The 12,767-nt window shown below is 42.8% G+C and overlaps 1 protein-coding gene across 11 annotated transcripts in view; it reads right to left on the bottom strand.

Moving 5' to 3' along the window:
- neo1a (neogenin 1a) overlaps nucleotides 1-12,767 on the bottom strand; it is a 248,723-nt gene that overhangs the window by 72,865 nt on the left and 163,091 nt on the right. For all 11 annotated transcript variants that reach the window (XM_049597522.1, XM_049597561.1, XM_049597586.1 and 8 more), the window contains exons 6-7: nucleotides 4,216-4,370; nucleotides 2,434-2,554 (exon numbers count right to left, since the gene is read on the bottom strand). In XM_049597522.1, the coding sequence (XP_049453479.1) occupies nucleotides 2,434-2,554; nucleotides 4,216-4,370 (276 nt within the window). The remainder of the gene's footprint in view (nucleotides 1-2,433; nucleotides 2,555-4,215; nucleotides 4,371-12,767) is intronic.

Below are 12,767 nucleotides of genomic sequence, written 5' to 3'. Positions count from 1 at the left end.
TGGCAGGTGTGAGCGGGATACCTGACTAAGGTGAAACACACAGGGGCAGCAAAGAGCAGGAGGAGTGGTTGTGTGCGGACGTGGACAAAGATGCCCAGCTGTGAGGGGGGTAGCCACATAGAGGGGAATTTTCAAGCCAGTACAATTAGCATAAAGCCCAGTGTGTTGGATTATCACAGAGAGCAGGTGGCTGTGAAAGACAAGGAGAGGGAAAGTGAGAGGAAGTGGGGAGAAAGGTGGCAGATGGCTGCAGAATCGGATGTGTCCAGGAGGAAGGAAGAACACAACAGAGGCGAGACTCTGAGGAGAGAGATGCGACTCCACTACAACTTAAAGAGATTCATTTCAATCTCACATCACCGAGCCGTAGCCACAAAACACTAATAGCCGTAGAAAATGAGCTGATTTCAAACATGTTCTCATTGATTCACCATCGCACCTCTGAGAGAGGAAATTACTTTGACACAGTGAAGCAAGCATTTGTGGGGAGCTGCAGTGAATGTGTCTGTACAAGCACAAAACATCAATAATTTACAGGAAGAATAAACAGCATCGGTGCGACTTCGGTTATTTTCTAGATCTATCATCTGAGACTCAGATGATGACTGGATAATAAACTGATGAATAAACAGGAAACTGAGAAAACTTTCTGCTGGTAAGTGTGTTTGGATTAGTATTACTGCGACAAAGATGGAGGTACACACACATGGAAAAGTAAGAGAAGAAAAGATTCTCTGTGATCTATATGGATTAAACAGAGATTAATTTCTTCAAAGCCCCGCTCAGGGCAGACCCCATGCACAAGGCCAGCTGCTGCAGTAATTCATCCCATTTATCTTCAACTCAAACAAAAAAAAAAGAAAAGACCTGGGGCCATGTAAAGTAGCAAAACCCTTATCAATGGTGTCAAACACAAATACACAATGAGCTGCAGGTTGTCATTATTTCTGACTTACTGTCCTCCAATCAGAGAGGGTGACACAGCTGGGGGGCCACCGGTTGGACACCGTCATGCTAATCCATTAGCCACCTGCTTCGAGTGAGGGGGAGTTCACGCTTGATTAAATTTCGCCTCCCTCAACAAAATGAAAGAGTCTGACTCGACAGTAAAGTGGTGTTTGTCATATGAAGAACACACAGAAAACATCTGATTTGTGCTGTATTAGGATCCCCTCGTTCCCCTCGCCGTTTTATTGTTCCTCCATTTCCCACCTTGTTTCGTTTAAATGATGCTTTTCTGTGAAATTGTGTCTTGGTTATCATCTTAAATATCTTGTTGTTTTCTTGTTTGGCAGAGAGCCTTTTACGAGCCCCATGGGTTAGACTCTGATCATAATGACAGTGCAAATGATCTCAAATTTAACTTGTATTACATTTTCTCCAATGATCAGAGGTAATGAAACAAAATTACCTCAAGTAGGATGCTAAAATCATCCTCTACATTTGCTTCTATTTTCGGGTACTTAGTTTTTCAGCGCCTCTAGCCACTGTCCTTGCTGTCTTTGTTTGTTGTACTCTGCACTCAGCAGCTCCTCTCTGGGAATTGTTGTTCAGCTCTCTCTTATGGCTTTAAAGGAAGTACAACAAGAGAGAGACTCTGCTGCAGCTATCGAGGCTCTCACTTCACCAGCATGTGCGTTCATGTTTAGGTGAAGCTCGGCCTTTACATGTCGAAGACTGCTGCATTAAAGCGCCAGCATTGTGTGAAGCAGCTCTCCCCAAAGTCCTCACAACATTTCTGCAACACTAGACGTGGAATGGACTGTGTGCCAACCGAGCATCGTTTGGCCCAGATATAATTCTGTTCCCTTTGAGTCACCTCTGGTTTAACAAGATCCCAGTGGTTTCATTTCACTGTTCACTACACACCCTCGCTCCTCACACCTTCACAGATGTGCACAGCCTCCAGAATCCATCTAGGTGTTCATAAATAAGGCAAACTGTATAGAGAGCAGAGGACCCACCCTATTACCAAGCTCGATCTTGTTTACAAGCCTTTGTTGAGGGCATTGTATCTTTTAATCCTTTCTCTACTTACATTTTATGAGCCACAGATATCTGCAACTGTACTTGGTATTTAAGCATTTAAACTAACATAAAACAATGACTGCTTTGTTAGCATTAACAACTCCATTTCCTGTAACTGGGATTCATAGTAGGTGTGGCTGTTAAAAGCTAAAAACTAATCACGAGGATCTTTGTGACGAGGCTGTCGTTGACGGCTGTGAACAGAGGCTGAAGCACTTGGTTGTCTGAACAAAACTGATCAGACATGGTTCATTTCTGAGTCGCTCCTGGCATTAATGATTTCATAACTGAAGCATTTTTATCAATGTTGTGTTTTTATCGCCTTCCTGAGTAGGAATCAATTTGATCTTGTTAGCTAACGCATCTGATTTGCACACTACTGGGTGGTCCTGGTGAGTGGCGTACCGTGATCTAAGATGATGAGCTGGGCGCTGGACTGGATGTTGCCTGCATCGTTCTCGGCGAGGCACTGATAGAAACCCTCGTCTGACTTGACCAAACCCAGAACCTGCAGGTTGTGCTCCTTCTGCAGAGCAGGAAGGAAGAGAAACAGAGAAAAAGACAAGCAGTTAATAACTTCAGCAATTTCAACCAGTCTCATACTCTTTATTATCACACTGGGATGATGCTAAATTATGCACAGACTGCTGATAGTCCAACATCTTCAGTGCAGAAAAGGGAAAAAGGTGCATTTTAAAAGGGATAGTTTGTGGTTTTTGAAGAGGGGTACTTATCTACAGTCAGTGTATTGCATACAGCAGATGTCAGTCGGCATGCCCCCAGTTTGGAGAAGCAGCCAAAGTTAAACACGGGAACTAAGCAATGTACTGCTGTGTAGGGGAGCAACAACAAAACGTATTTTAGCCACCTGAAATAAGTGTAAAAAAATACGAGGGCTGCCCCCTTATAGTGGACCAAACGTTAGTCAACCAGAAAGGTCATTTGTTGGCTACTTAGAGCTTTACATCTCGCCCACGGAAACACTTCTAAACTTACACATTTATCTCCAGGTTTTCCAGGCACTTAAAGACGCGGCATGTGTACAGCCCCTAATTTCCAGGGCTGGTACCTGCGGTTATTCCACAGGCTAGTTAATAACATGTCGGGCAGGAAATCCAAAGTGCGGGATCATTTTGAGAAGGTGAAGGACGAACCCAAGGTGATATGTAAACTCATCTTCATTGGTCGACTACAAACATGACGTATCATCTGAAACATGGAAGTAGCTACATGCCCATTAGCCCACAGCGTCATTAACAGGCAGCTCGCTCAGTGTGTGACGTGCACTTGGAGATAAAATATAGGCCTATATTAATGAAGGTTCATTAGTACGGTTTTGTATTTCTCTGTAATGTAGCACAGTGTTAACAATGTTACTGATACTATTCTTTCTCACACCTTCAACTCAAACCACCAAAATATATAATTTAATAATTACATTAATATGATAAACATGCGGGCGACTAGTCGACTAATGGCCCTAAATGATGACTGTTGGTCGACTAGGAAAATTCTTCGTTGCGGACAGCCATATAAAATACTAGTATAAGCTATATCTGGACTATTTTTATCTTTTTCGTCAGACAGCCTGGTCCGATGAGGAAGCCAGTAACAGCTTCAGTTTCCCATCTATGCTCTCGTCAAAGCCACCAGACTCCACGGATAAAAACAGTCATTTTAGCTCGCTAAACACAAGAGCTGCTGGTCTACTGCTGCTTTGATCAGTTAGTGAGTTTGTGTCATTGTGTGACTTTGGTGAATCTTAATGAAATCTTTATAAACGCCAAAGTCACTCAATAACACAAACAATATAACTGTGTGAGGCAGCGGTGAACCTCCTGTGTTCAGCAGTGTCAAAACATTGTTTTTCCTCAGTGGAGTCTGGCTTTGAAGAAAGTGATATGACGGCTTCATCATCTCGCTGGAAATCACAGACAGCGAGGTAAAGCAGTGAAAATATTCTAAATATAGCATACACTTAAACTGATATTGAATTTTATTGGTGGGACGCTCCATTACAGTATATTGCTTAGCTTCCACGACGGACAACAGCCAGCTTCCCCAAACTGGCAGCGGCATGCTGACTGACATCTACTGTATGTATCATAACGTCTATGGATAAGTACCTCATACAGCCCCACTTCAAAAAAATCCAAACTCTCACATCAAGTGCCACAATTAACTTACAACTATTTTGAAGTAGTCACTGGGGATGACAGCATCTCCATTCTTGACCCATTTGACGGTGGGAGCTGGTGACCCCGAGACCTCGCACTCGAAGACGATGTCCATGGACTCGTAGGCGTAAATGTTGTCCGGCCGCTTCACAAACTGGGGAGGAACTGTGGAATCCAGATGAGAAAGAGGAGTCAGAAACGTTTAGAAAATAAACATTCGATTTATTGTCAAAGTCCTGTGGAATTGAATAAACACTAAGCAAAAAAGCTGACTGAAGAAGATTTGTTTGAGTCATCTTGTCTTAATGAAATTCAGTTACCAGTTTGTCAAAACTAACCAGGCACATCAAAGTCCAGCAGTCCAGTCTCTGCCAGGAAATGAACAAGACTAAGTGATGCCATGCCTCCCCTTCAACTGCCAAATTGCCAGTTAAGGGAGGGTGGAAATAACAACAAACAGCATAATCTAACAACAATTTATCCAATTATTTTCTGCACCCTTCACACAACTGTGACCTTTTTCAGCAGCACTTGGAATATTTGATTAAAAAAGGCGCTACAACCTCTGTTCTTATTCTATTCAAAAACAACACTTCCTTTGGTACCAGTATGACGTGTTAGCATGCTACACTAGCTGAGCTGAGCACTTGCAGATCTCTCCTAGTCCTGGTAATGAGGGCCAGAAAGGAGTTATTTGATCTGCTGGGGTGATACAGCGCCTCATCAATCTGTCCTGGAACAAGGTCACTGGGAGCGCAGGGCCCAGGCCTCGTCCTCTCTCTATAATTGGACTGCATGTGTATGTGAGGAGAGACAGAGTGAGACAGACTCTGCGTGTGTGTGTGTGTTTCCATGCACAAGTGCCTTTGCTGCCTCTGTGCATTCTCTGATAAGCAGCAACCTCGCTGACCACAGTTTAAATGACTGTATTGTAAGTGTGTCGCAGTGTGTCAAGCTTCGCCATCAGCCTCCTGGGCTCAGTGATAGCCAGTTATTAGCATCTATTTTGCGGCTATTCACACGGGTTGATTGGATATTAGTAGCAGTGGGTGGACAGGGTCCCTTTCTGGCTTTATTCAGCAGAGCAGCAGGTTGTGAGGTCAAGTCCCCTGCATATGCTCCATGAAGCTGCAGCTAATTTACAGTAACATGAAAGTGCTAGTTAACAGATTAGGCTTCATTGTGTTGGGACACGCTCTGAACAGCGAGAGGATTAAGACTCCTAAATTATAGTTATTTGTAGTTAAACTGCTAAAGAAACAATTCCCCTGTATACTCATTTATCCACCAATAATAGCCTCAACACACCAAGAAGCAGTGCAGCTACAGGACACAGTGGGCAGTTTGACATGTTTGTATTTTCCCGACCTTAAAATGCACTTTGCCCATCTGTTTGGTATTTTTATACCCAACACAGAGCGCACAGGGCAAACGTGGGAGGAGAGGCGCAACTTGATAGAAGCTGCAGACAAAGAAAATGCCAATCCCATTTATACAAATCCAGCTGTGTGTCCTCACTTTTCTAAAATTGCCTGAAAAAGCCTCGTTTTTAATCGTTCATTTTCTGTAACCACTCATCCTGTTAGCGGTCGCTGGTCTGCTGGAGCCTATCCCAGCTGACACTGGGTGAGAGGCAGGGTTCACCCTGGACAGGTCACCAGACAATCACAGGGCTGACACACAGAGACAGACAACCATTCACACTCACATTCACACCTACGGACAATTTAGAGTCACCAATTAACCTGCATGTCTTTGGACTGTGGGAAGAAGCTGGAACACCTGGAGAAAACCCACGCTGACACAGGGAGAACATGCAAACTCCGCACAGAAGGGGAACCCTCTTGCTGTGAGGCAACAATGCTAACCACTGTGCCGCCCATTTTAATCATTAGCATCTAGTTTTATTTGAAATTATTTGCAATAAAAACATGGAAGTAGTAGAGGACTTTGATTTAAACAAAATTAAAGTCATTTACACCTTAAATTGACACAGAAAAGCTACAAATTGGTGCATTAAAAAAATCACCAGAATGCAGGAAATTAAGTGATGCTCAGAACCCCAGTCCTTTGTTTAATATGTGTCCCTCCCAGCGATGAAACAAAACGTACTCCCTTGGATTTATTGGTGTATGTCAGCTTAAACTCACTAAAAAGAATCACCTCAAACAGACATCCCTAAACGTATTGGCAGCAATAAGACCGTTTCAGACGCGACACTTAGCGAGCTCACACACTTTGAACACTACTGTGTGTGTCTGAATTCTCTGAACTTTACAACACAAGTTTGCATATATTGTAACGAGACTTCAGGAGGAAAGCCTTGTCTTGAAAATAAGGTTCCAACCAAGTAGGCATATCAGGTGCGTTGTAACAGGCAGCTTGTATGTAGGCAACATGTGTAGACTATCTAAGCACGGGACTAATGCATCATTTATAATATATGTGCTAAAAGAAGAAATGTAAGAAAGGGGTAGGGACATAAGTTTTACTTCTCCCTACTCCTTTTCAGACACTGTTATCTTTGTCTAGTTTGTTTATTTGTGTTTTATTTTGGTTTGAAATTAAGTCATTCATTCATTCTTTTTTGCTAGCAATGATAAAATAATCTCATCCAACTGTAAGTTTTGCAAACTCTGAATATGTTACCAAAGCGTTCCATCTGTAAGGCCCTACAGCAGCTGTAATCACGTCAACCATCAAAACAAAAAAGTTAAAAATGCTAGTTCATAATAAACTTAAACAAAATAGATCAAAATATTTCAACACTGTGTGCCTCACACGCTGTCAAAACAGAAACCTGTACTGTAACAGGAGGGTACAAGCAGGCCAGGAAGTGCACCAGGCTTTGAAGCCAATTTTCATAGTTGCCAAAAAGTGGAATTACATCCATCACCTGAAGCCCTGTGGCCCAAAAATAATTTTTCTGACTGATTTACATGCTGAAAGAGACGTCTGTAAATCAGTAGCCATAATTTTTTTGAGTGCAACAACCCCTGTGAAATGACTCATCATGACTATCAGGATTTAATCCACTCAGTCGATAAATATTATAAAGTCTAGAGGAGCTGCCCGTTTGAATCCTTTTGTCCCCAGAGTGCTAAACCGGGAGTCGCCATCTTGGCCGGTGGAAGTCTCCAGTGTGGTTGCTCTATGGGCCACAGAGTGCAGAAGCACTACCGGTCATTCAGATAAGTTCATACAGTGCAGTCAAACTTTTGTTGTTTTGTGCACCACTGAGCACCTTTCATAGGAATGAACATTGCCCCACCTCCAACACTGTAACCAGTTCTCTTTATACATCCAGGTGACACACATGTCCCACTGTTCACTGTTCTCATCAAGTGGCCATGCAAGCTATATTTATATCCCCACAGGTTCACCTTCTTAATGACAGAGAGAAACTCATGCCTGTCACTCACACTGTCAAAATGTATTCAGGGAATAAATCTCCAACTGAAGACTCACAGTACAGAATACATTCTCTTCACAAAGGTGGAGGTGGGGTTTCTCTTCAGGTTTGACGCTACAGATTAAAAAAAAAAAAAAGAGTTGCCGTGTTTCGAACTACAGTAAAGCCGCTGTATAGCATGTTCCTTCTTTTCTGTGACTTCTGAAATGCCAGTTTTCCAACCACTCCGTGTAGCTGAACAAGTCAAACACGAAACAACTGGATAGTTCGGCAGAATACAGAAACCCTTCCTTCGCCTCGCTTAATGAGTGTCTAGACTTTTCTGTGAGCCACTGTGGCGAATATTGACGACCGAGACAAAGATGGAAATGAGGACGGTGATGCTTGTGGACTGGATCACTGTATGATTGTCGAGACAGCCATCGCCCCTGCTGTGTGTGTGTGTGTGTGTGTGTGTGCGCGCGCGCGTGTGTCTGCGTGCACATGGTGGTGTTCCCTGCAGGGGGATGTGTGAGCTGTGAATAATGTGCTTCACAGTGTGGAGTCCCCTGGATATTTGCCTCTAGTAGCTGTGCAACACGGGCAGGTGGAATCCTTGGTTTACTTTGGTGTGTCAGGGACATGGCGTTAAGATACCAGTGAGTTACTGTGTGTGCAAGTGTGTGTGTGTGTGTGTGTGTGTGTTGAGCTATGAATGAATATGAATAATTTTAAAAGGATACTTGTTTCGTCCCGTTATTACTGGTGCTATATGCTGCACGTAATTGTGTTTGCTTCCCTCCCGCTGGCAGTGTGTGCATGTGTGGATTTTCTTATGGTATGCTGTCTGTAATACAAGTAAGTGTGTGTGTGTGTGTGTGTGTGTGTGTGTGTGTGTGTGTGTGTGTGTCAATGCCTGCTTATGTATGCAGACATATGTTTCTGTATGTCCCCACTGTCTCAATCTGTGCACGTTTTATATATTCGTATGGCTTTTTGCATTACATTGCCATGCTTATGTATACATCCATATACTGCGTGTGTGTGTGTGTGTGTGTGTGTGTGTGTGTGTGTGTGTGTCCGTGCGCGCGCACAGCCCCCCAGTGAGGTTTGCTGGTGACAGGTTCTGATGGTGACTGGTACCCTGTGGCTCTCTTTATCGCTCACTCTCTTTCCGTTTCAGCCACTCATTTTTTTCCCCCCTGACTCTTAATCTTCCTATAACTCCCTGTTTATCTCTCCATCTTCAGCCTCCCTCTCCCCCTCCCCCTCCCCCTCCCTCTCCATCTGAGCAGACATGCACCATTTTCTCTAAATGGAGTTCAGACATTTGGAACCTATTGGACTGAGCAATGAGTAGAAATGCCTAAATATACCAAAATGGTTGGCGGTGGGGGAAGAGGAAGCTTTCAGGACTCAACAGAGGGTGACGTGTGTGTTTGCGTGTGTGTGTGTGTGTGTGTGTGTGTGTGTGTGTGTGTGTGTGACTCTCAATACAACATGTCTGACCTTCCTTAATTGGCTGTTTACAGCGTGAAACATGCATATGCAAAGGTGAAGTTAGTCACATTTGAAAAAGGGTTGCAGCACAGTGCTGCCAGTGCCAGATGTTAGCGGAGTCACACAGCACCAAAGTTACTGGAAAACAGCAGACTTATTTTTCAACAATAAGTTATTCACGACCACAACTTCAGAAACTGGTGGTGTTTTTGACCGCAAGCACCAGTGTTTTAATCAGCAGGCTCTCATGCATTCTGTGGTGAAGAAACACATTCAGTATGACGCACGTGATTACCAAGAGCATGGTGATTTTGTTGTTATTGTTAATTTTATTTTGTTGTTAGTTGTTCCTCCCTTTGTGCCAGGGAAACACAGAAATCTACACAAAAAATAACTACACTGTTTTAAAGTCATTGAGCCTTACATGACACTGCCTTCTCAGGAGCACAAATTCAATCACACATTTGTGAAACAACCTTTAAAATAACCTTCCTTCAAAAACACTTGAACGTGAAAACATTTTTTAAAAACAACTGCTTCAAAAGCCTTTTTTCTGTAAACAACAAATCACAATTCCCTCTCTGACATCTATTGCTGTGACAACATGAACAAATTTGTCCTTCAAATAACTATTTATTCAAGTTTCTCAACAAGGACTACATTTTACAACATTACTAAGGCTTTCAAAATAACACATTAATTTCAATTAATTAATCACATTAAAAAATAACTCATTAAAAAAAATGAACGCAGGGGCGTCGGTGGCTTAATGCAAGAGCAGGTGCCCCATGTACAAGGCTGTTGCCGCAGCGGCCCGGGTTCGATTCCAGCCTGTGGTCCTTTGCTGCATGTCACTCCCTCTCTCTCTCCCCCTTTCACACTTGTCTGTCCTATCACATGAAGGCTAAAAATGCCCAAAAAATATCTTTAAAAACAAAAAAAACAAACAAACAAAAAAAAACAAGACCGCTGATTAATGGTGCCCTTTGACCTGGTGTGTCACTGAAGGCCATGGTGGCTTTGTCACATGATGGAGGCAGATGAGACGACGCCGTCTGGTCACGTGAATGGAACATTCACTTTTAAAAAATGCCCAGATAGAACTGTTGATAGGAGCACCATCTCAACGAACTCAGAGATCCAAGGTAGCACAGCCTCTGATGCTAGCACTATCAGTCAGCTCGTCATGCCACACTCGACCAGATGTTCAGACACAAACTGAGTAAGTCTACCTGTGACCGACTAACTCCGTTTCTAAATGGATTACAATGGACTGCAGATCAGTTACGGAGGTAAAGGACAGGGGATCAGTTGCGTCCAAAATCGTGCAGCTTTACTATGATTCATCTGCCAAAGTTCACTGGAATTTAATTCTTTTAAATACTTTCACAGCAAATATTGATGTATGCGATAAATCTAGATTAACTAATCACAGAGCAGGTAACTTATTCCATTTATTAATAATTTGACACATTTAACACATCATGATAACTTGAAAATTTACCTTCACCTAACACTCATTTTTACTGGATAGAGCTCTAAGGTATCATAATGTCACCAAATGCAACGTCCATCAGCAGTTAGTTCAGGCTGCTAACAGCTAACGTTAACGAGCTCTCCTTCTGCTGATGTCAACACAGATTAGTTATTCACAATGAAGTATTATCCTAACACATCGATATTGAGTGTGCTACATGCTTTTGTCCTGACAGTGTACGCGGAAAGATCTCTGTTCGTCCTAAACACATTTCCTATTGTCCCCAGGATGACAAGACACCATTAGTCTGGAGCCCTGCTTTTTAGCCTGCGCAAAATTGATGACAAACAGAAAAAGAACAGCCACTGCCATCAGTGAATGTCATCTTATTTGCCGATAAGCGGACGGCAGTCAATAAGGCAAATATCGGCTGATAGATCGGTGCATCCGTAAAAAAGGCGCTCAGAAGTAATTAATGAGTAAGAAACGTTCAACTATAACAATATATACAATTTAACTGTGTTTGTATATAGTGAAAACTCCACATGGTGCCTTTAGAGGGGGTAAAGATAAAATGTTTGGCGCATATTTGCTTGATTGACAGGCGTCTCATCCTATCACACTCTGCAATTTTAGGCCGCTCACGCATTTCTCAATACATCTACCGTGGCTGCAGCCCTTACCCAAATTTGGTTATTCTCGATCTAGTAACATATAAAGATGGTGATGAATGATTACTCCAACTCCAGGACTAAAAATATGTCTCTTCATACACATATGGATGACATCACACACGCCAAGTCCATGCTTTATTTCACTCGACAGTTCACAGACACACAGATGCTCAACTCTACGAGCTGGAGTGTGTCCAAGCAGGCTGACTCGTATTGGAACATAAATACGACTCTTTAATGAAAGAGAAATCCTACAGAGACAGAAAAACAACAAAGGAGAGGCAGATACGCAAAAGAGGGAGGAAAAAAAAACAAAAAAAACATCAAGAGCAGTATAAATGAGGGAGCACAGCCTAAAGAAGTCTGATGCCAGTTCTTTGGGGCTGGTATTATCTCTCTAGCCTGTAGCTTAGTAAAAGCAGCTTTAATGCAGACTTACACTGACTCCAGTGAACTACTAAAAGAGGGCCACAAAAAGGTCATGTGTGTGTCTCACTGTGAGCTTGTTAAAACAAGACCCCATAGGATTCCTAAAGGGATTCTGGGCAGATTACTTTACTTAAAGCCTCACTGCTAGCCAGAAACACACTCAACAGAGACATACCGAGAGGAATAAAGCCCAGCCTCCATCTATTGATGAAAACGTGACATATCAAAGTTAAAAAGCTGAGGAAAGCAGCTGTTGCAGCCGGTGTACTTTTGACTTGCTGGGATGAGTCAAATTTTTTGGACGTAAATTCTCCGACAACAGTCATCTATTAAGGCCTCGTGTAAGATTGTTAAAGCTGCAGGATCCAAATATGAAAAACATTTCTCTGTTTTGTAAGCTTGGCCGGAGTCCAGTAAGCTTCGTAAAGTTAAACAATGGCTCTCGGGCAGTCAGGGTTTACTCCGAGGGCAAGTGGAACTCGGACTGCGCTAATTACCCATCCTGCTCTTCCAAAGATAACAGCTTTACTCTTAATCCTGGCCAAAACAAACAGCTTTGGCACTAAGGCAAGAAAGATGCTTGGAATTTGCTTTCCTAGTCATCGAGAAGACACAACAGGCCGTTAGAGGCATAGTCGTGGGGGGGGGCTCAATCTCTGGATGTTTTGGGTTGACTCACTCTGATGCTTTTAAAATGAGTGGAATTGATTGAAAGCAGAGGCCTGAAGATTGTCCATGAAATGCTGAAACAAAGCTCGCTTGATGGTTTTGTTACGGCACATAAAGGCGTTCAAGGCGAAGCTTCCTCTGCACGGTGCCTTTATCTCAGATCAATTCTCAGCAGAGAGGAGCTCTAACACTTATTGTGGCAACTCAACCTCCCACTGGAAGAGTATTGAAAACATGGCAAACAAAAAAACAACTGGTTTGACCATTGACTCAATATCCGTATATCTTACTTTAAAATGTGTTATCAATTATCAGGTATTACAACAGTATCACTGGGAATCTGGTGCATCTATCACTGGGTGTCATGTTTCTTGTAAACTTTAGTATTGTCATGGCAAAAAAAAACATAATGCAGCATGCCA

The sequence above is a fragment of the Epinephelus fuscoguttatus genome, linkage group LG2, assembly GCF_011397635.1.
Source record: "Epinephelus fuscoguttatus linkage group LG2, E.fuscoguttatus.final_Chr_v1".
NCBI classification, from domain to species: domain Eukaryota; kingdom Metazoa; phylum Chordata; class Actinopteri; order Perciformes; family Serranidae; genus Epinephelus; species Epinephelus fuscoguttatus.
The sequence above is the reverse complement of the archived record's forward strand: the minus strand, read 5'-3'. Positions and strand labels throughout refer to the sequence as shown.